The sequence below is a fragment of the Talpa occidentalis genome, unplaced genomic scaffold, assembly GCF_014898055.3.
Source record: "Talpa occidentalis isolate TD23 unplaced genomic scaffold, MPIMG_talOcc4v2.1 talOcc4.3, whole genome shotgun sequence".
Lineage (NCBI taxonomy): Eukaryota > Metazoa > Chordata > Mammalia > Eulipotyphla > Talpidae > Talpa > Talpa occidentalis.
In genome coordinates this window covers 33,143,029-33,169,971 of record NW_023603184.1, presented here as the reverse complement: position 1 = coordinate 33,169,971, position 26,943 = coordinate 33,143,029, and the positions used below count along the sequence as shown (strand labels likewise).

Genomic DNA, 26,943 nt, shown 5'->3' with positions numbered 1-26,943 from the left:
CTGGGTTGCGAAGCTGCCCGCAGCCTCTGCAGCGCCGGTTTGATCCCCAGCTGCTCCCTGGCCACCGGAGGAGGGCCCCACATGGGGTGCAGACCTCTCCTGCCGCCCGCTTCTCCCCTCAGCAGTGTACTTCGGTCCTTCTGCCTGTTCTGCTCCCCGCTCTGGCTCTGGTGAATTCTCTCACCCTTCCATGCTTCTGACTACCCCGTGCTTGTATATATAAATAAATAAATCTTTAAAAAAAAAAATATTCAACCTCCACCCCATTCAGACTTTTCTGACAGTGGGAAGCTATATATTAGAGTCACTGAGATAGAGGTCATCCTAAAGTCAGGACTAAGTTAGGTTTCACTTCTTACTGTATAATCTTATCAGTTTTGTGACAATGGGCATCTATAGCATTTAGGTAATTGTATCTAGCTCAAAAAAGAATTTGTTGTGAGAACGTATGTAAAGAATTTAGCACAGAGCCTGGTATATAATAAAGCACATATCAAAAGTAGATATATGGTTGTAGTGTTGGTGATTATTTTAATAATAGAGAATTATGTCTCCACTAGCCAATCAGCCACTCTCTGGAGGATTACTTTAAAGTGATAAGGGAGCGTTCGGCCTCATAACTACTAAAAATTCCAAAAGCATTGGTCAAGCTGTGTCCACCAGTCAGCATCTTCTTAACAGCTTGAACTGGGTCTGTCAATTCAAGACCCAAGGGTTTTTGGCAAGGGAATTTCAAGTCTGTCTTAAAATAATCACTTTCTGATAGAACACCTTAATCCATAGTCTTCCTTCAGTATACCTTCCCTGTGAACCTTATAAACTGAAATGCCAAGTCAAGTAGCAAAGAATGCATTGGGCCAAAAGATAATTCATGAGGAATATTTTTACAACAGCTAGCAGATACTGACAGAATAGTGATCATTTAGCCCCTTAATCCTGCTGGTGTATTTTACAAACTGAAAATGTAAGAAAACAATCTTAAATAGAACTTTGAAACATAAAATAGTTGTGTTTTTTTTTTTTAATAAGTGTTGTAGCTCTCTCGACTACCTCCTAAGCCATTAAAAAAATAGTAAAAGTGGATTAATTGAAGTTTCTCTTTCTCTCACAGGTAATAAATACAATATTCCAATATGCCTATGGCTGCTGGACACATACCCATATAATCCCCCTATCTGTTTTGTTAAACCTACTAGTTCAATGACTATTAAAACAGGAAAGCATGTTGATGCAAATGGGAAGATATATCTTCCTTATCTACATGAATGGAAACATGTAAGTATGAACAGTGTTCTGTGAATTAGTTGGATTTTATATACTTTTTAACACTAGCATCTACTTTCTGTTAACCCAGAGATGATTCAAAGAAAGAAAGATGAGTTCACATAATAGATTTAACATTGAGCTGTACATAATCAGAAAAGGCTCTCCAAGTAAATCTCATTTGTGTAGAGCTGGGTAAATTACAGAATATTAACTCACTAGTATTTTATTTGCTTGAGTTGAACCTGTAAGAATAGATAAAATTCACATAGTGACAACTGCATTTTTTAAGAAATGATATTCTAGTGGATAATACTGTGAAGCTGTTCAAATCTTATCAGAATGTTCCTATCAAGGATTAATAATAGGAAACTTCTGTTCCTGCCTCTGATAGTATAACGCTGGCAGGCCAGTGTTCCTGTCAAAAATAACTGGAAAACACAGAGTACAGACTGCATCTGTGGGGAAAGTTTTGGTGAACTATAAAAGCAATCAGGAGAAATTATGACACTAAATAGCTGATAGAGATAATGGAATGACCCTTTAGAACCTAATGAACTCATGACTGAGATACGACATAACATATACATAAAAGGGGCCTCCCTGGTGGCCCAAGGGGTTAAGCACAGCACTGTGAGGCTGTCTGCAGCCTCTGCAGCACGAGTTCGATGCCTGGCCAGGGAGCAACCCACATAGCGCACCAAACCTCTCCTGTCTTACCCGCTGCTCCCCTCAGCAGTGTGTTTCAGTCAGTCTGCCTGCTCTGTTCCCCATTCTGTCTCTGGTGAATCCTCTCACCTACCGCACCTCTGGCCTGTACCCCAGTTCTTGTATGCATAAATAAATAAATCTTTAAAAAAAAAAAATATATATATATATATAAAAATATGGAGTGAAAAAGAAACTATCAAATAGCTAGTTGGAACCACTTTGCCTACCATAGTTTGTCTTAAATTAGTGGTTGAAAGTTAAGAGAAAATTGAGCAATGCTTGTGGAAAAAGAGGTACTCTCTAACTATGGTACTACAAGGAAAGATCCTGTAACCATTTGTATCTTTCGTACAACATTGTGAATTCTAAGCCAGAGTACCTATAATTTTAGAAGTGCCAAATACTATCTATAATAATAATCTATGAATATATATTTCCAAGAAAACATTGTTTTCTTTCAAAGACTTTTTTTTACTACTACCTACATCCATCACCATTTGTACCAAAATACTTCATCTGTCCATTAGAAGTGCAAGTTTCAGTTAGCTGTAGGGAGTCAAATGAATAATAATATGATCTGATTTTTTTTATATACTGCTTTATTTAGCTAGTGCTGGTTTTATATACAGGAGGTAACAGCCTTGCTACACATAAATCATTAAATAACTTTAAATCACCTAACTTTATTAAATTTTCACATTTGGGATCCTATAGAGAAAATTGTCAAACAGAGTGAGAAATGGTCAGACTTCCTTTTTGCCTAAAAGTAAATCTGTAGCTGACTTAAATTTGTTTTGTTTTTAGCCACAGTCAGACTTGTTGGGACTTATTCAGGTCATGATTGTGGTGTTTGGAGATGAACCTCCAGTCTTCTCTCGTCCTACTGTTTCAGCACCCTATGCACCCTACCAGGCAACAGGGCCACCAAATAGTAAGTAGATTTGAGATCTGATTTTTAAATTTAATGTGAACAAAAGAAAACAAAACCTTGTAAAAAAGTTTTAATGACTTCATTTTTTTTATAGCTTATCAAATTAGTGGATATTTTGGAGATATCTTGAAGTCTCACATCTGCATGAACAGATTCCCACCAAAGACTGGCATTTGGGCTTTCATTTGTGGGTAGAAACCTAAGTATTGGTGTGCTGGATTCCAAAATGGAGGAGAAAGAATGCTGGAATAGAGCTAGAATTTTTTTTTTTAATACTGCATGCCATGAAATAGCCTTATTTGATCAACTTGGAAGCAGATATAAATTGAAAGGTAGTCTGACCTCAGTTTTATAGATAAGAATTAATTACAGAATCAATTAAATGATTCACATCCAGCTATTCTGGGTATACACAATTGGACATCTAGCTCTTAGCTTCCTTCTCTTCAGTACAGCCAATTCATTATTTTACCTGGTGTGTAGGGGATGTGAACATGGAGACAGTACCAGTTCTCTCTTAATTGGAAAACAGTATTTCTGGGTTTTTAAAATAATTCTTACTGATACCTTCAAATCACCTTGGATAAATGAGTTGGTTGTACTTGTTTTGACTACTAAGTCTGTGTTGATGTCATTGAGATTTGAACTGTGCCTTTTGTTTTAAACAAATTTTAAGATTATAATTAACCAAAATGTATTTATCTTAAATTATGAGCTATCATTTTTCTCATACTGAAATTTTCTCTTCTTAATCTCTGTCTTCAGGGGTATCTTGACTAACAAACTGAATAGGAATCAAAAAACTGAATTCTTTTCCTTCCCTACTCTCCTACAATAAGCTTGGTTTTAGGATTTAGCAGCCTTTAAAGATTTTAGTGATTCTTTTGGACCAGAGATTTGTTTTGATCTTAATAAATTCTGTTGACTCTGATACCTAAAATTGGAGTATCTTACTCATTTAAGTGTGAGACACCAAATATTTCTTCATCTCATTGCTTGTGTTTATTTGCTCAGATAATATAGGCAGTGAGCACTTGAGGTAATAAAGATAATCTTTTCAGAATCTTAGAAAGTCTCCTAAGTAACACTTTGTCCCTAATTTCTTCTAGTTTTATATTGGCACTACAAATACAACTTTCTAGAAAGAAATTATATTGATAATTGCAGTTCAATTTTGCGTTCATTCACTGTAAGTGATATTAAACATTCTAGAGCTAATTTAAATCAGTTACTAAGAGACCAATTTTTTTTGTCCATCCATTCCATTTTTAAAATTCATTTAAACAATGTTAGTATCAGGTACAGTGATGATGAAATGAAGGTCTGAATTCCATACCCCCCATATATACTAATTAGTAGCCCAGAAATTTGGATACATACTTAAATGGTTTGTTACCATTATTCAAAATATTTTCAGTCTTCTCTTTGGGGATGACTTTTGAGCTCACTACGAGTCACATATAAAAAGTGTTGACAACTAGCAGTAATAGTCAACATTTATTGAATGATAATATTCAGTAACATTCAGCTAAACACTTCATATTTATTCTTATTTATTCTCACAATAAAATCATTTGTTGTGTGTATTAATATCCCATTCAATTCTGGCCCTAAAGTCGTTTCTTCTCATTATCTGCCAAGTGTCTGAAACACACTTGTTGTTTATCAAAGTTAAAATTTGAAGGCTTTGGTATAATTATTAGCTTTTTAGAACCTTAGAAAAGGAAAATGGTTTATAACTGTGAGAAAATTGCTTATGACTAGGAGGTAATAGTTTACGTGAGAAACTAGCATGTAGGGGCAGTAGTTGACTATGTGTGCTGCTGACACTTAATAGTAGCCTCATAGTAGCTTTGTGCCTGGGAAGAAAATATGTTTTATGGAATCTAGCAGTACTATTTTGAGAGGGTTTTTTTTTTTTTTCCTTTCTGAAATAGCACTGAACATCATCAGCCTAGCTTTATTATACTTAAAATTTTTTTACTTGTGACATCTATAGATTCATCATAACAAGAAGACTGACCACTAGTACTTGGAAATCTATGCTCAGCAACTGTGGTAAAAACTTCTAAGGCCCTTGGTCAGAATCCAGCATACTTCTCCCACCCAGTTGCATTCTGTGTTCTAAAAGTTCATTCCTCGAGGCTCTGCCTCTCTTGCCTTTGAACCCTCATATTCTATTCCTTTACTAAATCACTTGTTTACTTCTCCCTCCTAGGTGTGGATGAGCTGCTTCCTTTATGATCCCATGCACAGCATTCTGCACTTCCCTGTCATAACATACATCATTCTGTATTATTCTTTGTGTGTTTATCTACCCTACTAGACTCTTGAGGCCAGGGATTCTTTTTTTTTCTTTCTCCATCAAATTTACAGTTCTTGTTACATTCATGGCACTAAAATATTTGTAAATTTAAGAACAAATTCATTGTTGTGTTTAGTGTGAAAATTTTCACTGAGGATGAATTGATTCTCAGACAAATCATTTACAACTGAGGCCAGAACTAACTATTCTTTTTCTTCTGGCCTCTGGCACCACTGACCGTTGTTCTGTCATTATTGGTTTGTTTGTTTTTTTAAAGAAAATAAAAGGCATTTTGAAGCTTGCCAGATTCATACCTTTTGTTTTTAACCAGTCTAATTAATATAAGTTTTCTATGGGACTTCTTACAGTAATTTGAAGTCTTTTAAACTCTCACTTAAGCCAACAAAACCAGCTGTGCTAAATGGTCAACATTGTCTTAAAAGAAATATCAAGGGATTTCTTAGATATAATAAAGAGGCCACTTTTTAGGAACCTGACCTTGCACATTCCATATTAAGCTCTGCATTCCATATTAAGCTGGCTACTGTCTCCAGTTATAAACTCCTTGAGAGCTTATGGAGCCCATCAGGTTGACCTGTTTGCCAGTTGCTCCTTGTTGGGATTATCATGAGTGTTGTTGTAAATTGTGTTTAATGAATTGAAAATTTTGTGAAGATATTGTTTGAAGGTAAGAACTAATGTATGGGTGGAGTTTTTGTCTTATTTTGGTGGTAGACTTGGGTCTTTACCTGTATAAAATTTTGCTGTTGTTTGACAGTGAGATATGTTTCATCTGATAACTTACATGTCTAGGACTATGCTTAGTTTTGTGTTTTTTTTAATGTTAAAAATTGTTTTTAGCTTCCTACATGCCAGGCATGCCAAGTGGAATCTCTGCATATCCATCCGGATACCCTCCCAACCCCAGGTAATAAAAAATTGTCTTTTGAATAATACTATTAGAAATTCTGTTCTAAAATCTCAATAATGAGTGCTAACTAGGCTGTTACAGTAAATTTGGTTGCAATTTAATGAAAGGTAAAAATTCATTTTATTACTGGAACTTTATAAACCGTTCAATTCTATTTTTTTTTAAAGAATTTTTTTTTAAAGATTTATTTTTTATTTATACAAGAACTGGGGTACAGTCAGAGGCGCAGGAAGGTGAGAAGATTCACCAGAGACAGTGGAGAACAGAATAGGCAGACAGATGGAAGACACTGCTGAAGGCAGCAGCGGGCAAGGCAGGAGAGGTCTGCTGTGCCATGTGGGTTTCTCCCTGGCCGGCTAATACTCGAACCCGTGCTGCAGAGGCTGAGGACAGCTTCACAGTGCGGTGCTCAACCTGCTGCGCCACCGCGGAGACCGAGTTCAATTCTATTTACAGAGCGGAATGGGGTGGAGTAATGAAAATGATCTTGATTGGCTTTGAACCTTGAATCCTTGTTTTCGAGAACACCATGTAGTGTAGATGGTTAAAAGGTTAACAGAATAGTAATGAAGATGAATGAGGCCAAGGAGAAAATATTTTAACACTTTAAAAAATTTTAACTTTTCTGTAAATTATGGGGATAGTAAATGATTTATATGATGGCATTAGTCTTGTTCCTATGATATTTATTCTTTCAATTCATAGATTATACTGCCAATCTTTATTATCCATTTGATAACATAACAGGTAAATTGATAATGAAATTAGCCTATAAATATAACACACACAGAAAAATCAATGAGAAATAATTATTAACCTTTGTTTTGAATGTGTACTATTCCAGTGGTAATTAGGAATACTTTGCAAATATGGTCTTTGTGATGGAATTGAATAAAGGTACAGCTGTCATAGGCATTACAGATCACCTAAGACCTTCCTTTATCTCCTCTAGCTGGTATTCATTTTCCACTGTACATCTCCTGAGCCTCTGTGAACATCTGTTATTTTCCTTGATTTGTCAAGGTTGTGTACAGGAATCTTGCCATATTTTTATTATTAGCATCATGAGGAAGAGATGAATTTATACCTTACCACCTATTTAAGCCCTTATAAATAATGCCTTAAATATAATAAATAATAAATTTTGAAAAGTGTATAAAGAAAAAGGAATGTGAGAATGCTGGAAAAAATTTTTAAAACCACTTAGGTCAAAAGGGACCATAATTCAAAAAAAATTTGCTATAATTGTTTAATAGTGTGCAAAGATAGAAAATGATACTGCTCAATTATCTTTTTACTAAAGAAAAATTATTAACCCTCACAGAGAATAACCATGAAGGAGAAATTGAGCATGCTCATTAAATAGAAGGGAATTTTCTGAAATTAATACCTGTAGGCCTAGAAGAGTTTATAACAGGTTACTGAAAAATTCAGCAATATGATCACAGATTTTCTTTGAAAAATGTGTGTAAATGGGAGGAACTTGAGAAAAAAAGAAATTTATCCCAGATTTCAAAAAGGTAGATTCAGAAATTTCAATAAGACATTGTTTCCTCTAAGCATTATAGCATGGCTTATTTAAAAAACAAACAAAAAAACCTAGAAATAAAAATCCAGTAGCCTTCTTTTGGCATGTGTCCACTAAACACAAAAACGCTTAATTTTTTTTCTTTTTTGGGTTTGCATTTATACTGCTAGATAAGAGTATCATGGTTACACTGAATTTGCAGCAAATCACATATAAAATTTTCTGTTGGTGACAAGTTACAAAGTGTGAACTGGTAGTACAAATACTGATAGAAGAGTCTTCGGGCCACTGTACTGAAGGAGGATTACTGGACTGACTCAGTAGTTTTAATGGACTCGAAGGCAGTTGTAGCTAAGATAGGATTAATAAGATTTATTGTCAGCTAGTAATCATTCTGTTCTACTTTTCTTCTCTATTATAAAGGAAGCACTGCTAAGCTAGTGAACATTCAGAGGAAAATGATTAGATCTGAAAATCATGTCCTATCAAGAATGGTTGAAGGAATTTTTAAAATAATTTTTTAATATTTCACTCATAAGACTGAGGGGGAAATGTCAGAAGTATTAAAATACCAAGTGATCGTCCAGAATGCACATACAGGTGGAAGTCACATTGACATAATTTCAGTGTTCGTGGAGACGTAACTGTTTATCAGGGTATTGTGACTGATAATCTGTAAGACAATGTTGAGTAAGAGATTGGTAGAGAATACTTCTGAGAAAGATTCCTTCAAGTTCTCATATGTCAATACATGAATGACACAAACTAACCGTAGACCAAGAAGAATTTGTTTTAACTATTTAAAGAGTATTTTTACAACAAATATTTGCAAAAGTTATCATTGAACCACAGTTAAAAATTAAATAGTGGAGCAGCTGGGCATCACTTGGGTCCTGAGGGCATTGTGTCCTACAGAGGGAAGACTTGAATCCAAGGTCATGGCAAAACATCTGAAGTTCATTGCCAGGACTGTGATGGCACAAGAAGGGATCATGGAAGGCTCACACAGGTCCCTCACTATGGATTGACTAATAGAGGTATTAAGCAATGGTGGTACTATGAGAAGCCTTGCCACCGGTGACAAAAGGAAAGCTATAAAACCTGCAGCATATCAAGAATTTGGAAATGAATGTCAATTTCTTTTTTTTTTTTTTCAAGATTTATTTATACTTTATTTATACAAGCACTGGGTACAGTCAGAAGCGCGGGAGGGTGAGAGAGTTCACCAGAGTCAGAGCAGAGAGCAGAGCAGGCAGACTGATGAAGTTCACTGCTGAGGGGAGCAGCGGGCGGCAGGAGAGGTCTGTGTGCCATGTGGGTCCCTCACCCGGTGGCTGGGGATCAAACCAGCACTGCAGAGGCTGCGGGCAGCTTCGCAAGCCAGCGCTCAACCGCTGCACCACCGGGGAGGCCCCAGTTTCATTTTTTTAATGGCAACTTCTTGATGCCAAAAAATCAGGCAAATCCATGGCAGGGCTGCTGAGGCCTGTGAATAGGTAGTGTAGTGTGTAAACCCTTATCTAACCCAGTCCCGTGTTCTCTTACAATAAATCATCTCTTACAATAAATTCAGTCATGTATATGCAAGAGGGCTTGCATATACTCAACAATGGACATTCTTTCATTAAGTCAAAGAGAAACTCAGTCAAAAGTAATGTAGTACAGTAGTGGTTACCAAAGACTGGTTGAGAAAGGGGGAATAGATTATTATTAATGGGTGCAGTTTTTTTTTCTTTTTTTTAAGATTTTTATTTTTCTGCGTAGAGGGACTGGGATGCAGGCCAGAGGTGCAGGGGGTAAGTGGATTCACCAGAGACAGAGTGGGGAGCAAAACAGGCAGATCTATTAAAATACCCTGCTAAGGGGAGCAGTGGGCGAGACAGGAGTCGTCTGCTGCGCCATGTGGGTTAGCTCCCTGGCCAGGGATCAAACACAGGCTGTTGCGGGCCTTTTTTAACCCATTTAACAATGGGTTCAGAGTTTCAATGAGAAGATGAAAGTTCTGAAGATGGGGCCTCCCTGGTGGTACAAGGGGTTAAGCACAGCACTATGAAGCTATAAGAACTGAGTGAAATACACTGCTGAGGAGAGCAGTAGGCGAGACAGGAGAGGTCTGCTGTGCCATACGGGTCACCTCCCTGGCTGGGGATTGAACTCGTGCTGCACTCTGCAGACAGCTTCATTCATAGGTTGCGTCTTAACTCCTGGCACCACCAGGGAGGCCCACACCATGGTGCTTTAGTTAGTGTTGCTTTGTAAGTCAAGGAGCCTTGATAACTCCATTTTTATTCCTTGTTCCTCAGGAGTGAATATGCTATTCAAGGTCTTTTGAAGTTCCAAATATATTTCATGATTTTTTTTTAATCTAGTTCTGTGAAAAATAGTATTGTGATTTTGATAGGGGGATGTATTAAATATGTATATTCCTTTAGTAGTATAAATTTTAAAAATGCTAATTCTTCCAGTCCATCGGTATGGGATACCTTTTCATCTCTTTGTGTCTTCTATTTCAGCAGAGTTGAATGGGTTTGTAGAGATACTATAATTAATGTTGGGTTGTCTGAAGATTTAATGTTTCTTGTTCGTTAGTTTCCCGGGCTGTCCTTATCCACCTGGTGGTCAGTATCCTGCCACAACAAGTTCCCAGTACCCTTCCCAGCCTCCTGTGACCACTGTTGGTAAGTACGGTACCTTCAAATTTGTTTTTTTCCACATAAGGAAAACCAAAGTCTGCTGTCAGGATCAGTGTACTTTTCTAGTCCCTGTAAAATGTTTGAATACCATTTATTCTCAGTGGTCAATATCCTAGAATCTAAAACTTGATGTGATTTATAATTATGAAAATAATCCTACCAGGGCATAAAAATAAATATGATTCTCTTACCACTCTTTCCCTATGGGTCACATTTATTGTTGAACTTTGTGTATGTGTGTTGAACTATTTACAAATACTTGGGTTTTCTTAGCCCAGTTACCTATATAAAAATAGATAAACATCTTTAGGAAAAGAAAGCAACGCTGGGTAATAAGACTGTATCAGGTAAGACAAATTATTGTGGGCAAGCACTTTCTTGCGTTGAATTTTAGAGTTGCCTATATCTAATTTTCTTCAGTTGCAAAAGTTAAAGCAAGATGAGAACATAAACAGACTCCCACCCCCTTGTGTGCCTTCTGCAACCACCTGTACCATCACAACTCCATATCCCTATTACCATAGATCTTTGCTTCCATCTAAAGCTGTTTTCGCTACTAGATTTTATCCTAACTTCGGTAACAAATTTTAGGAATGAGATTGAGATGTGGCAACAAAGTAGAAGTTTACAGTAGCAACAAAACATCTGGTAGAAAAATAAGATTCACAGATGGATCTTAAAAATGATCATTTTCCCTCAGGAGTCGTCTTAGACCTTTTTTTCTTAATCACCCCTTCCCCTACCCCAACTATTAATACCTTAGATTATATTACGTATCTGTTCAGGCGCCACATATATAAAAGTAACAAGATTTCATTCACCTCCTGAGAACCAGTTTTCATCCCTTTAGAGTGCTAGCACCCTGTTGAAAGTGTGCATGGATTGTAGTGATGTTGACTGAGACCCCTCCTGAGCTCAGAGGAGGTGTAGGAACTAGAGAGAATAGTTTCTCAGATTACCCAAAGCTTGGTGCCGGAGGCCAGCTCCAGCAAAATGTCATGTCAGGGTCCCTGCAAGGACGAGATGGTGTCGGAGAAGTGGAGGAATGAGGAGAGAGGGGAGATGAAGTAGATGAGGTAATAAGGAGACACTGACACTTGATCAGGGTGCAGACATCTCCCGCTTAGGGTCTTAACGGATCTTTATACATCAGAAATTGTTATTTGATCATTACATCATGCAGTCATGTGATTTTACTTTTACATTGTTTTAGAAATTATTAATGATCATTAACAGTGCACAGTCCTTTTTTTTAATTTTCCCAGTCTATGATTAACTTGGTAACTTGGTTACATTATTTCCCTAGGTAATGTATGTTATTCAGAAAATAGAAACAGGTGCTATAGACAGTGTGATTTATGTGGTCAAGCTAAAAGATTAAGCAGGCATTGTAAGATCGGGGACAGCTTCCTATTTTCTATAAGAACCAAGGTTTCCCGGTACCATGGGAACAGCGTGTGGTGTGTTTCTCTCGGACCATTTCACCTCCCAGGGCGCCTCAGGGCCTTCTCTAGTGGGGACTTTTACTGGGCTCAGTTCCATCAGTTCTATCAAGCATGGCTTGTTAAAAAAACTCTTTGTTACTCATAGTAACTGAATTACAAATTGGAGGACTGGAGAATTATTGGGAATTGTTTCATTATCAGTAATGTTAGAAAGAACTTTTCTCAAACTCCTGAAGTGTGCATTACTGGCACTAATGCCAACACTCATTGTGTTATTCTAAAGCTTATAGAAAATTTCCGTGGTTTCAATAACTGCCACAAACAAATGAAAGGAAGTAGCAGGAGCCAGCTACTCTCTGACTTTTCAGAAATTTCCCCCATGCTCATCAGACCTTGTCAGACAGCATGAGTAGCATGGCCCGCGCCATCTTGGGGCTAGGAATTCCTAGAGGTGAATGAATGGACTATTCTTTAGCCAATAGCAGAATGTAACCAGAGAACAAGAAAAGCAGAGGAGAAAACTATGTCCCTATGCTTAGAATTTGGAAGAGGGATATAGATGAAAGCTTAAAAGCATCTGGCCCTTCAAAGTGGTTTGAAGGCAAACAGTTCTCTTGCTGAAAATGGGAGGCTAGAACTTTTGAAGAATGTGGAGCTGGACTCGTCATTAAAGGGGTAGGATTCTTGTTACAAAGGAGAGCAGGAAAAGAGAATGAAGACTGCCAGCTCATGGTTTCAGTCATCTTTGAAGATATTGAGGATTTTTGCCTTTGAGGGCAGATAGTGAGAGCTTAGGGCTTAAGAGTCAAAAGATTTGAGGACTTTGGTTAGGTTATAACGAGGCCTTAAAGTTAGAAGTCCTGGTGGTCTGACAGATGTGAGTCCACCATGGGTAGCAGCCTGTCTACAGCACTCTTGTAAGTGATGGACACGGAGTGGGGCTGAGGGGGATGGTCCCTGGTAGTAGGAGTGGTGGAAAGAGAAATTGAAGGTGCCAGAAAGAATATGTGGAGATATGAATTGGTGAATGCAGGAAGGTTGCTGGTCATCTTGGTGTCTCCAGAGGAGAACATGAGTAAAAGAAACTGAGGGGAGTAAGTCGATAGGTGACACATTCACTGGTAAATTGGTTAAGAAATAGTTAGGTATTAGAGGTCAGGGATATGAAAACAAGGCCTCACAGGATGATCTTTAGAGGCATTTGGAATGTCCAGCATATGACAAACCGTCATAGGCCATCCTACAATGCAGCCTCTAAAGAAAGTAGGCTGTCCTGAACCTCTGGTAATAGAATTATTTACTTTTATACCAAGAAGGTTGGAAAAGCTCCAAATCTGCATGTAGTGTGTGCCCAGGCCAACTGCAGGGAGTTCATGCTATGAGACCTAAAGTTCTTATGAGGCTGTCTGAACCGAAAAACATGTCAGCAGGGCCTATGGTAGCCCCATGTGTGCTAGACATGTCCAAGACAGGCGCAGCTGGGCTTTTCTTACTGAGGAGCAGAAAGTCATTGTGAAAGTGGTAAAGGCACAAGTACAGAGTCAAAAATGAAGTTTTTTTTTAATAATTAAAAAAAAAGAAAAAGAAGGCCTCAGTTTTCATAAGGGAAATGTGGTGGTTCTCTAGCTTATAACTTTGAATTCCAAAGCACAGGCTATCTGAACGAGTTAAGATGTTCGGTTCTCAAAGTATGAAATAATCTGAAATAATTTTGTAAAATCGTAAGTGAATTGTGGAGACAGTGTACTCTATGGATTTGTATGTTAATAATCAACAAAAAATTGATTTTCTTTTTGAACTCTGTAGGATGGGTGCTAGTTGGGCTCACGTAAGTATGACATTTCTAGCAAGAAATAGGAAAACCCTTGTAGGAAAAAGAAGTGAACGTTGGGAGTTGATGTTGGGCTCTTTCACTCTGTACAAGTCTCAGTGCTTGGGGCAGATTTTGATAGAGGATGTTGTCCAGGAAAACTTGGCCATGGGAGACACTGTACTCATTTCATTCACAAGAAGAAAATCCAAGTTAAAAACAAGTATATGTAGTCCTTCTGTGGTAGAAAATGAGAGAGAAAAAGCAGAACTTTAGACTTAGACTCTTCCTTTTAAAACCTGTGGAAACTGAAACCACCAAGGTCTCCCAGTGCCATTTATTATTTTTATTTATGTATACAAGAGCTGGGGAACAGGCCACAGGTGCAGAGGATGAGAGGATTCACCAGAGACAGTGGGAGCAGAACAGGTGCGTCTACTGAAATACACTGCTGAGGGGAGTAGCAGGCGAGACAGGAGAGGTCTGCTGCGCCATGTGGGTTAGCTCCCAGGCTGAGGATAGAACTCAGGCCTCGGTGGCTGGCAATAGCTTGATAGCACTGAGACTTTAACCCCTGCACCACCAGGGAGGCTCACCCAGTGCCATTTAAAGAAGCTCAGAAAAGCCTTCAGGGTAAGCTCTATGAACCAGCTTCTGTGAGAAGACAAAACACAAACTAAAAAGTAGAGTGAGTCACCAGCTTACGGAATGTTCAGAGCTGTGATCAAATGGGATTCTGAAGATGAAGCCAGTGTGTGGACAGCATGATATCCTATTAGTAAGCAGTGTGCCTTGGTACCGGGAAGGGACTTATATTGGATGGAAACATGCGTAGTGAGAGTTCAGGTACAGTTTTGTAACTAGGTAAAGGTGCTTTTCTTTTCCCTGACAAGGAACTCACTGTCAGTATGATACAAGTTGTTATCTGAAGTTGAATTCCCTACATGATACTTCATTATCACATAACTGAAAATCAGAATACCTAACTAATGAACATTGATCGTCCTTGAGTTTCTATATTTATGCTAAAGGGAGGAAGATATCTACAGAATAAATTTGATTTGAAATGTACTAGGAAATTCCTTAAGACACTGATAAGGAAGAAACTTTTGGAGGGAAATCATGAAGAATCTGAGAGAAAACAAGTTCACCAATTAAATTTTTTGAATGTCATTTTCTGTTCATTCATGCTCTCCTGTTCTTTTGGTAAGAAGGAAAGGAGTGCAAATCTTGCAGAAGAGAAGCCTTCGTAACCTGTGCATTAGTTTAGGAAACTGCCTCCTCTCAGGCTGTCTCTTCCTGGCCTTTACAGTGGGCTTCTGTCTTTTGTAGTTTAGCAGTGGACTTGATCTGAATCAAATGTTATCCCTTGTTACAAATATGTTGTCCCATTTCTTGGAAATTTAGAATGATTATAATCTGTTGGGATGTAACCTTTGCCTCATAGAGAAAATAGCTCGTTGTTTGAGCTGTAGGTAGAGAAAGTGAGATGGATTGATAGTACCCCCTTGCAGGGAAAGTATTTGTGAACTAACTCAAATTTTAATGTTCTTTTTGATGAGATGGTAACATTTAACATACAATTTCTCTTTCCTCCCACTTTGAATGTATCAACTCATATTGCCCTGGCCTCTGAAGGTTCTTACTTAAGGAGTAGAAAGAGCTTGGGAAATCAGCAAGTGTTTTTTGTCTTTTTCTCCTGCAGGTCCTAGTAGGGATGGCACAATCAGTGAGGACACCATCCGGGCCTCTCTTATCTCAGCAGTCAGTGACAAACTGAGATGGCGAATGAAGGAGGAAATGGATCGCGCCCAGGCAGAGCTCAATGCCTTGAAACGAACAGAGGAAGACCTGAAAAAAGGTCACCAGAAATTGGAAGAGATGGTTACCCGTTTAGATCAAGAAGTTGTAAGTAATTCACTGAATAGTTATGATTGTAGCCATTACAGTGTTCTGTATGGGCTTTGGTTACCCTGGACATTATAGATACAGTTAAGAGTTTGGGAAATTATACATGTCTTTAAGCATTTGAATATAGAGATAGCTAAAAGTGGAGCCTGTGATTGTAATTGGTCTTTGATTGGAGATGAATGTATTTTGGGCAGTTTGGCTTGCACCTTCATCCAGAGATAATCATGTTTTGACTCAAAGGAGGACTGGTTGAATGCTTGATATTGCCCCAAGACTTAAGAATTTTACAGAGTGGCAAGCCATGACAAACATACCTTGGATACAGATTTAAGGGTCAGTTCTTTTGCTTCCAAATATTATTTGAACTATATTTAGACTATCTTTAGCTCTTCCTGTAAGTACCTTAGATGATCTCTAAAAATGGTTCCCTACTCACTTGGCCCTGAAAACCCTACAAAGTCATGCAAATTGGGAGACTCAGGTCTTCATGTTCATTTTAAGAACACTCAGGGCATTTTAAGAATCCCCAGGCCAGACAGTGGGGCTGAATTCAGGGTCAGTGGTCTAAAAAGACAGCTGAATTTTTACTGCACATGCTTTCAAATGCAGAGATCAATGCTGAACTGAGGGTTTAGATGTAGATTTCCAGTTGAGCACATCCAAATGAACAAAGTCCCCAAGATGCATCAAGAACTCACAGAGCTCATGGTCACATTAACCCACAGATGAACTCTCCCTGCCGCACTGAGGATCCTTGCTAAAAAAGAGCGGAATTTTCCTAATCCAAAAGAGGAGGTACACAGAAGAAAAAGATCCCAGAAGGAACTGAAAAAAACAAACTTAGGACCTTGGGAATTTAAGTAAAAAATAAATGCAAATAAATAAAGTATCTTCAGTGAACTTTCTGAAGTTAATCCAGAGATATTTGAGTGACTTAAGTGCATGCAGCCTTTTGCTGTTAAACTTTCTCCAATTCTTAACAGACTGCTGTGGCCTGAAGATTAGTGTAAATCAGCCCTGTGACTTTGGCTTAATGATGAAGTTGGAGATATTAGCATAATTTGAGTGCATCACATTCCACTTTCATTCCTAATGAGGGAGGATTCATCCCAATAAATGTGCATTTGTGATGAAAGGGTAAAGAGTTATTGAATGTTTGAAGGCTTTGGGGGAAGTGATTTGTATATATGGTGGCCTAGGGATTAAGTCTAAGCACTATCACCTCTACAGCCTGATGTCGATCCCTGGCCAGGGAGGTAACATGGTGCAGCAGACCTCTCCTGTCTCACCTCCTGCTCCCCAGTCTCTCGCTGGTGAATCCTCTCACCCCCAGCACCTCTGGCCTTTACCCCAATTCTATGCAAAAAAGAAAAGAAAAGAAAAATTTTTAATGATTCTAGCATGTAAAGTGTACTTTGCAGTAGTCAACTATTTTCAAAAATTGAGGAAAGTGAACATCAGTACAATTCAGAGCCTGCAACCACCACCTGCACTGTTTAAAGTTCAAGTATTTGGGATTCTGTGCATCAAGTCCTATAAACTGTGGCAGATACCCATTTGTTTGGAAGGAAGATCTCTCATTCACATGTAAGGAACTTCCTGCTGGAGAGTATCTTGTCTGATGTCTTAGTTTGCAGTAGCACTTGTCACTGATAAATGACAAGTTTATCACTGTCACTGAAGTGCTTAGCTCAGGGCATTCTCAACATCATCCTTTGTTCACTCTGCATGTTAGATCACATCTTTTCTTCTGCCTTTGACCAGTGTATTTAAAACAACTGCATCCGTGAGTTGTTTATAAGATCTTTTTTATTAGCAAGTCTCGTTATTTGAAGTTGTAGGTGTCTGAAAAGCAGATAATTATGTATAGTTACTTCAGAATCATCATGCTTGGACTGTTCTGTTTTCAGGCTGAGGTTGATAAAAACATAGAACTTTTGAGAAAGAAGGACGAAGAACTAAGTTCTGCTCTGGAGAAAATGGAAAATCAGTCTGAAAATAATGACATTGATGAAGTTATCATTCCCACAGCTCCACTATACAAACAGATCCTAAATTTGTATGCAGAGGAAAATGCTATTGAAGACACTATCTTTTATCTGGGAGAAGCCTTGAGGCGGGGAGTAATAGACTTGGATGTCTTCCTCAAGGTATGTCTTTCCCCACTCAATTTTCCAGGGTTTTAGATGTTGTGTTTTATATGCACTGACGTTGAAAATCACAAACCTAGAGGGTTCCCTCCCCTGAAGGTGGGTTAACATCCGTTGTCTTTCCAGAAGAGCATGGTCTTCTCACCTGTGGAGGGATGAGGATCATTCTGAGTAGGGGGAAGGTGGGCTAGAGGCTCCAACTCAGACAGCATCAAGCTGAATGTAATTCTTCTTACTATTATGCCTGGGTGGCTCAAAATGAGATTACTGGCTGCATCACCCTGTTTTTTGTTGACTTTTTTAGAGCTGCATAGTTTTAGACCTGTTTCCCATAACAAACAACCCTGCAAAGTATTGGGTTGCCCTGCTGGTACTAGAGCCTCTCTGAATATCAGGCTTAATGCTGTTGGACAGACATGAAAATCTAGAAGCCACGTTTGGCTGTAGTTGAAGCGCAGGGCTTTAGAAATAGCAGCAGCCACCCATTGAATCTTCAGTCCAGCTACAGCTGGTTTTCAGTGTACATGCAAAGCTGGCCATGTCACTTGCTGATCTTTCCTATCTGTGAGTGGCCAGATGATGCGAGCACATGTGAATGGCTGGGTATAAACTGGAGACCCAGAGGGGACTCCCCCCTCTGTACAGTTCCTGTACAGGTTCTATGCTTGGGTGGCGTAGCTTGGAAAAGATGCACATGCAAAGTCAAGAGACACCAAACTTAAGGGCTGACCTGGTGCTATTCATCCCTACCTACCCTCTTGAAGCCATTATTGGTTTTGTGGGTAACTTTTGTTTGGATCACAGTGCTAATTTCCCTGACATCTTGATTGTCTCAAAATGTAATTCAAACTAATGAGCCAGATCCTGCAGTGTGGTACCTTCCCTATGAAGTGGTAAGCTGGTAAAGGTCTGAGACCACTTTAACACAATCCACCAACATCTTCTGGTGGAGTTTTTACAAGCCACGTGTAATGAGGTATATTGCTTTCAAAGAAGGGTTGACATGAGTTTAGGACTCTTCATGCCGGGGTCTGGATTAGTCACTCTAATTCTGAACTCTTAAACTTTCCCCCCTCCTCCCAGCACGTACGTCTTCTGTCGCGTAAACAGTTCCAGCTGAGGGCACTAATGCAAAAAGCAAGAAAGACTGCTGGGCTCAGTGACCTCTACTGACTTCTCTGACATCAACTGGAGATTGAGCTCTTCTTAATGCATTCTTTTCTCTTCCTTTCTCTTATCAGTAGGTGCCCAGAATAAGTTATTGCAGTTTATCATTCAAGTGTAAAATATTTTGAATCAATAATATATTTTCTGTTTTCTTTTGGTAAAGACTGGCTTTTATTAATGCACTTTCTATCCTCTGTAAACTTTTTGTGCTGAATGTTGGGACTGACTATGCTAAATAAAATTTGTTGCATAATTTTTCTCTTCTTTATTCAACTTCTTTAGACAAAATCTGAATTTTTTTTGATTTAGCAAACAAAGCATAATACCCATCTTAAACTGATATGTGTACATACTTATTTTTACATTGTAGAGGAAGTTATATATTTTTTATAGCATATACATTAACATGGGTGTCGGCCAGCTAGAATAAAAGAATAAACTTGATGAACAGAATCAGAATTTCTGTAACACAATGTACGCACATCATAGTGTGTCGGACCAGATGGCAAGTACGAGGCAAGGCACCAAAACACTTCTAACAGAGTTGCTTAGGAATTGTACCAGTAAGCTATTATCCAATATCTGGATGCTAAATCAAAGAGCAAGCTAAGAACCATTCCCTTTCCTTTTTTCAAACTTTTAAGAATATCTCTTCCTCAGTAACTTTAGAATGGTAGCTTTAAGCAACTTCAAAGCTTGACCTCCTTCTGAATTTTCCAAAGAATTTCTGCTCTCTTTCAGAAGGGCCTCCTCTTCAGGGGTCAACTTTACCTTTATGACCTCTATAATGCCATTCTCTCCCAGGATGCAAGGAACACTAAGGAATACTTCATTTATTCCAGAGACCCTGAACGTAAAGACTTTAAATTATTCCTTTAGCTTTCTTCAAACATAGGTTTGCAATATAAAAAGTAATTCATTTTGCCTTTTGTAAATGACTAACAGATTTGTAGTGTCAGTTGGGGCAGAGAGACTACCAAGACAGAACAATTTAAAATAGCCCTAACGTTTAGATTCATCAACCATCTTTTCACATAGGCCCTGACCCCAACCCCAGCATCTTTGCTGGGACAACCTCATTTTCCTATGTCCTTGCCCCCAAAATTCTATCAGAGAATCACTTCAGCATTCCTAATACTTTATTCCATTTTGTTTTAACCTATCCCATGCAGACTAGCAGGGGGAACTTAGCCAGGTTCCCAACTTCGTCCTCCCCACAAGAAGAACTGCTAATAGCTTTGTACTAGAGCTTCTTACCTAAGTCTCTTCACTAGGCATAACTGGAACCATCTGAGAATAAATTATAAAGTAGCAAAACCTACCGACAATGGTTCCCTATGTTAATAGGTGTGATGAGTTAGTCCACTCAAATAAAGATGAAAGAATACTTGATAGTTGTATAATAAATACTATTCTAGGCTAAGACAAAGGTACACAGAAATAGGTTTTCCCTCCTCTTTGTTTCTCTTCAGCAGCAGCAAAGAATAGATTTTATGAAGAGATTCTTCCAGATGATCAGCCTCATTTTAAAAAGTCTTTCATATATGCTCTTTTACCCATTTATGTTAATGTTAAATAATTTTTCAAACATGAATATCCTACCTTATAGTAGAAACTGGATGCGCTCTCCTAAGATTCTTCAAAATACTTTCTGTTAAATCAGTTACAGATGAAGCAACACCCCAAGAAGTATATCCTTTCTTTTTAAGCATTTCATACCCACTGGGGGATTAATAAAAATCATAAACTATAAATTAATGAAGAAATAGTTATCAAATGTCCATTTTGTGGCAGCCCTAGCCCTTAGAATTTATTTCTGTCCACCCTATAGAAATAAATTCTTTTTAAAAATGGGAGGGGTGGGTGCATAGGGCAAAAGGGTCATTTTGTGACAATGCCACACAATGAAATGTTTTCATCAATAATTTCTCCTAGAAATTTCTTAGTTTGGTTTAAAGTAAATAGTTACAAGGTAAAAGATCTAGAAATTAATATGCAATCAGTTTTACCACTAGCAGCAAGGACTATAAAAACAGTTTAAAAGAACATACTGTCCGCAAACAAACAGGTGCCTACTGTGTGGTGAGCACGACAGGCTCTGTCCCTGGAGGTTGTAAGAATTTACAGTCTGGTGAATTTGATGATCCACAAAATAAATGTGGAAGTGCTAATGTAGAAGAAGTATGGAAAAAAGAACGGTCAGCATATATTTAAGGGGCCTAATCTTACCCTTTAGCAAAATCAGGCTCACAACCAACTTCCAAGGTAGTGAAGATGCAAAACTGTTACCTGGAAACTACTTGTTTATGAACATCTCCCCACTGCTCAGGATCTTTATCAGTTCCTACATCAGGGTGCAGATCTTTCAGTGGGACCCCAGCAATGTTCACTCCACTCCACACAGGAACTTAGAAAGGTAACAAAAAGTCCATTTACAACAAGGTACTATATAGCAGGATTTTTTTAACCTTGGCACAACTGTTAAAATTGCACTAAGAACAACTAGGAATGTTAACTGAACAAAAAATTCAGATGTCTATAACCCTCCCACCCCAAATCTGCTAAATTAAAATCTCCATGGATGAGGCAGACAATTCTATCATCTTAGCAGAGATTTTCCCAATAAGACAGTGACAGTTTTAAACTTTTTATCACTTCAAGTCCTTTTTCATAGACAGGGTATAGGTATTAGGTGGGTTTCAAGAGTTCTTAGCCAGAAGAAATGAAGGGGAAATAAAGAAGCTATCACCATGCAAATTAATTTTCTTGTTAATTTAAAGAATTCCTGTTACTTGAATTATACACTAGAGTATCCCAGTAAAATATAAACTGCATTATACTACTTAGGACTGTGTTAAGAAAGTCTTATCATTTTAACCATCATGTAAGATTATAGTAACATTCTCATTATTTCAAATTTGTATTTCTGGTAGATGATATTCTTATAAAAATGTTTTAAAAATTATAACACTACTAATAGGGCTTAAAGAAGAACAGAAGTCCTTTCTCCCACCCAGGAGAAATATTTTACTTTATGATTAAATATCTGAATGATCAATAAGGTCTAAATGTATTTCAGAGAGCATGTACAGCTGGTTGGTGTTTTTAGACTTACCGCTTGAGTCTCCGTGCTCTCCATGGACCAACCCATGGCAGCTTTCAGGGTGGCTACCAAGCCTCTGCCCAATAAAGAAACGGAAACGGGCAGTGTCCAGATTACAGCTACTCCCAATGACACAGATTTTGGGAAATGCACTCAGCTTCCAGACTATGTAGGTTAAGATACCCTTGAGAAGAAAACTTCACGTCAGAAAAAGTTCACATCTAAAATACATTTTTTCAGATTTATTTAAATTAAAACTGGTAAATCTGATGTGGTTTGTGTGGTGGAGAACATGGATCTCTATCTAACTCCAGCTATGCCACAATTCCAACAATATCCACCGTATAGAAATAAATTCTTTTTAAAAATGGGAGGGGTGGGTGCGTAGGGCAAAAGGGTCAAATGTATGGTGAATGATGGAAACTACACTTTTGGTGGTCATAATGTATGTATAAATGTGAAATTATAATGCTATACACCTGAAACCTGTATGTTACAAACAATTGTTACTTCAATAAAATTTTTCTAATTAAAAAACTTTTGTTCTTTTGTTCTTACATAGACTGTTGTGCAGAAACAGTAAGTTCAATCTATAAATTTTGACAATCATGAATAACTTTTTTTTTTTTTTTAAAGATTTATTTATTTATTTTTACAAGCACTGGGTACAGTCAGAAGCGCGGGAGGGTGAGAGAATTCACCAGAGCCAGAGCAGGGAGCAGAGCAGGCAGAAGGACCGAAGTACACTGCTGAGGGGAGCAGCGGGCGGCAGGAGTGGTCTGCGCGCCATGTGGGACCCTCCTCTGGTGGCCGGGGAGCAGCCGGGGATCGAACCGGCGCTGCAGAGGCCGCGGGCAGCTTCGCAACCCAGCGCTCAACCGCTGCGCCACCGGGGAGGCCCCTAAAATATAATAATTACTTTTTAAGGTTGTACTACATAATGTACTTTAAAGGCATATTGTTATCGTTATTACCAATGCTGGAAGAAATGCACTGGCTTAGTGTATGTGTACGCTTCACTAGCAGTGAGGACACAGCTGACAAAGGCACCATAGTTAGTAGGACATAATGAGCTGTGCGGTATTCATGATTGCCAGGAGCAGCCATCCACAACAGGAGAAACTTCTAGTGCTTTAAGGACACTTAACATCGCCTCAACATAAACCATGCCAACTGTAAATATTATAGATAGTAGTTAATAGAAATTTTACAGATATTCTTTAAAAGCAAAAATTCAAAGAGAATTTACTAAAAGATCATGGGTTCAGATTAGGGTAATATTCTTACAAAGAGATCAGAATCTTTGTAGCCCTGTAGCCATTATACTGGAAGCTCACTTGATCAATTACACCAACCCTAAGAACAACATTAAAACTAACCTAACATGAATAAAGAAGGGAAACAAACTAGGAAATTGAAAAGAGAGGTTTAAAAGAAAAAGGTTATTGCATTTGGTACTAGCAGGACACCTATCACACTCTTTTCTTCTACCACAATTTACGAAAGGGTTGCTCTGAGCTAAGCCAGCAGCCCTACCCCCACTCCCAGTGTAGGGTAAAGAAAATGTCAGGCTTTTCTGCCCTTCCACCATCAGGATAGATGATGGATCCTTGTCCTGAATGCATGCCTGATGGCGGGCACCTGGAGTAGGGTGTGGGCATAGGTAGATGGGATTCAGCTGAGCTAAGACTGTGCTTTTAAGGGCGGCGTCACGGGGGACTCCAGCAGCCCCAGCCAGCAGCAGCAGAACCTGAAGGAGAAGCCGAAGCAGAAGCAGAGAACGCCAGAGAGCCCAGATAGAGTGAAGACTTGCTGGGGGCTGGGAGGCTGGCCAGCACCCCTGCCTGCCATATGCCTGGTGAACCCCAAATAAAAAACCTGCAAAACTACTGAGGACTCTGACTCCTCCTTTACCCGGTCTGCATAGGATCGGAAAACCTGCCCTGTGCCCAGTTCTGCCCTTACACCCAGCCACCCCACTCCACCCGATCCCACCCCACCCCTCCGCCTTCTGGCATTCCCTGAAACTTGCACAAACTTACGCATTATCCTTGCCTCCAACCAAGAAAAAACTGGTTAACCCTATGTCGGGGCACAACTTACTTTTAATAAGATGCTGACTGCCCAAGCCGGCCCGACCGATCCAGTTCCTATCATGGAGATCTCAGGATGATGAACGGCCTTCTCTGCAGTGAGGTTCGTGACTAGGTGACGCTTCACGGTCGCCATCTTGGAGACCCAGCAAAGTGAAGGAAAACCCGCACAGCCGCTTCCCACTGTGGAATCGCTCGGTAGCGAGGAGCACATTGAGAAGTCCAGTGGCTGCAGACACACCAGGGAATGCCAAAGATGACTGGCAAAGAAGCTGGTTAAGTTCTTGCCAGCAGCGCAGCACCCAAGAGGCGAAACAAAGGGATGAGGAAGAGGGATACTGGTAAGGTGGGTAACGAGGGATGAAGGAAGGCAAAGGGGCTGCTCGGCCAAAAAAAAATTGATCACAGCTGACCCGCTCTCCGTCCCACACCCCGCTTGGCCATCCTGCCTCTTACCACCGTCCTTCCTCTCCTCCCCAACGATTAGCTCCAGGATCAAGCTCAGGTGCCCTGGGCCCAGGGTGGAGAGCCGCCGGGCGTGAGGCGCTTCCCACCGCACTCTCGGAGGGGTAAGGCCAGCCCAGGCGGTGGGATGAAGCCTGGAGGGGACACAGTCATCCTCGAGCAAAAGAAATTCACTCCCTTGGCACCTATTCTCTTGCCATGCTGCATGACTCCTGCAGTCCTGCTCATGTCCACTCAAGAGGCAAATGAAGAAAATGGAGTGAAACGGCAGGAAGCTGATAGAAACTGGGGTGGGGGTGGGGGGGTTCCGTTGACTGACGCACCCCGGCCTCCACAACCGCACCTGTGCAAGGCCACGCCCAGCTGTGGAGGCCCGTGGAGGCCCATCACATTTGGCGCTGGCTCAAGGCCAGGAGGCGGGCTCTGAGGCCTGCACCTGTGGCCAGTCACTCGCCCACGAGGGAGGGTGGAGCTTTCTGTGCTTGGCCAGGTCAGATGAATCCTTGGTCTGCAAGCATACCAGGTGCAGCAGGTGGACCACTGTTCTCAAAGTACTGCTTGCCCAGAACCTATCCATCCCAGTGCCAAAGTAAATTTATGTGTAACCAAACCTTGTCCGAATGTATCCAGTAAGGGCTTTTGGGCTTATGGCTGGGAAATTTTCGCCAGGGCTACAGGAGAAAGGGACCTCAAGCTACTTTTTACCACCCACAAATGGAAGCTGTCATAGAAAAAAATAAACATTTTAAAGCTCTCTATGCGAAGAGAAATTTAAAATAATGTATGAAACCCTAGAAAATTTTATCAGTGCTAATTGATAACCCTTTCCACAAGCGGAAGGAAAACTCATTAAGTCATTAAATGTAAAATCCAAAATTCTCCCCTTATCCCATAATAAACTGTGGTTTCTATTTCTCTTCCTTTCAGTTACATCTGTTCCCCCCCTCTTAAGGGGAGGTGCCATGTTCCCCATCTGGCTTACATTCAGCCACCCAGGCCACAAGTACCAGGCCACAAGTCCCAAGCTGCCTGTAGCAGCAGGAATGGCATAGAGCAGGTTCTCTAGGATCCGAGCAGACAGGTGATGGAGGAGTCCTGGAGCCCTCGGTGGCTTTTGCAGGCTTTTATTGGGATTTGCCAGGTACACAGCAGGCAGGGTTGCGGGGGGCGTGGGGGGGGGGCTGGCAGGAGGCTGGCAGGCCTCCTAGCCCCTGGCCAATCTTTATGCTTTCTGGGCTATCTCACATGTTCTCTCTTGGCCTCTGTTTCTCTGCTGGTTCCTTTCTCTCACTTGTTCTTCTGATGTTCTGTTTCGGACAACGCCTTATAAGTCTCGTCTCAGTCCAGGTGAATCTCACCTATGTATGCCCACAACCTACTCCAGGTACCCGCCATCAGGCATGTATTCAGGATCGCAGGGATCCATCATCAATCCTAATGGCAGTAGGGCAGAAAAGCCTGAAAATCATTTACCCTACAGTGCCTAAACCAGACTTTCTACCAATTGCTGCATAAAGACAGATGAAGCATATGAGAGGTCAAGCAGCCATACTTGGTATATAATTGAATATGTGTGAGGCCAGAGCTCTCTTGTTCTTGAGACTGGATTTGCACCCTGGTTCTGAGGGAAGAAGACAAGAAAGGAGACATGGAGGAGACAAAAGCAGAGACACTTGAGACACGTGGAGTCTGACAGTAGCAGCCATTATCTTGATGTGGTATCTCCTTCTGGCCCAACTTTCTGTGATCTGCTTCAGAACCTCGTTCCTGTGGTTCTCCACCAGCAGTCACTTTACACTTGTGGCAAGCCTTCAGGAATCAGCAGTCCCACATAAAGCCAACCCTATTTGGCTGGGTTATGTGATTTGGGGTGTTTTATTGGGAAACTAATATCCTTTCTTCTCTATGCACATATCTGACAAATTATTTTATGTTTAGCAGTGTTTTTTTTTTAAATTCTTTCTCCCTCAAGAGCCTTTTTAGGCATCTTCCCCCCAATCATTCGGCTCCCTCTTCCCCTGCCCCTCACTGTTAAGTATTAAGGAATAAGATTGTGTCTGGTAGGTTTGAGGTTTGGAGAGCCAAAACTTTGTAATATCTAAGTTTTTGTCACCTACCAAAAATGAATTTTCACTCCTTGGAGACAATGTTGCATTGCTAAGAATACAGGATGTAAAGCAGTTTTAAGTCCTATAACGTTCCCGTAAAAACTGTATTTTACAGTCTTTCAATCTCTGTAAGGGTTCCCTAAAATGAAGTTTTAACTTGGTGTACAAAAAGGAGCTATAAAAAAAGGCAAAATCCACAGAAAATGCAACCTTTCTCCTCATTCTAACTTAAATTTACTCATAAACCATATTTTGCACATTCAAGGGAAGAATTGAAAAACAAGGAAAAAGAACAAAATAATGGGAAACTAATCATCTTAAATAGAAGA

The 26,943-nt window shown here is 39.7% G+C and overlaps 2 protein-coding genes and 1 pseudogene across 2 annotated transcripts in view; 2 read left to right on the top strand and 1 right to left on the bottom strand.

Moving 5' to 3' along the window:
• The window catches only part of TSG101 (tumor susceptibility 101), a 31,491-nt gene extending 9,030 nt beyond the window's left edge, over positions 1–22,461 (top strand). The window contains exons 4-10 of the mRNA XM_037522740.2: positions 1,112–1,275; positions 2,779–2,905; positions 6,072–6,138; positions 10,259–10,347; positions 15,323–15,525; positions 17,439–17,678; positions 18,762–22,461. Of these exons, the coding sequence (XP_037378637.1) occupies positions 1,112–1,275; positions 2,779–2,905; positions 6,072–6,138; positions 10,259–10,347; positions 15,323–15,525; positions 17,439–17,678; positions 18,762–18,851 (980 nt within the window). The 3' untranslated portion in view covers positions 18,852–22,461. The remainder of the gene's footprint in view (positions 1–1,111; positions 1,276–2,778; positions 2,906–6,071; positions 6,139–10,258; positions 10,348–15,322; positions 15,526–17,438; positions 17,679–18,761) is intronic.
• Positions 11,534–13,541, top strand: LOC119255519 (60S ribosomal protein L34-like; annotated as a pseudogene).
• Positions 19,529–24,574, bottom strand: LOC119254951 (L-lactate dehydrogenase A-like 6B). The gene is given in 6 exon segments (XM_037521979.1): positions 19,529–19,583; positions 19,585–19,692; positions 20,448–20,567; positions 21,135–21,252; positions 21,961–22,132; positions 24,052–24,574. Coding segments are annotated over 6 exon segments (771 nt in total). The 5' UTR covers positions 24,256–24,574; the 3' UTR covers positions 19,529–19,534.
• Between the last annotated feature and the right edge of the window lie 2,369 nt (positions 24,575–26,943).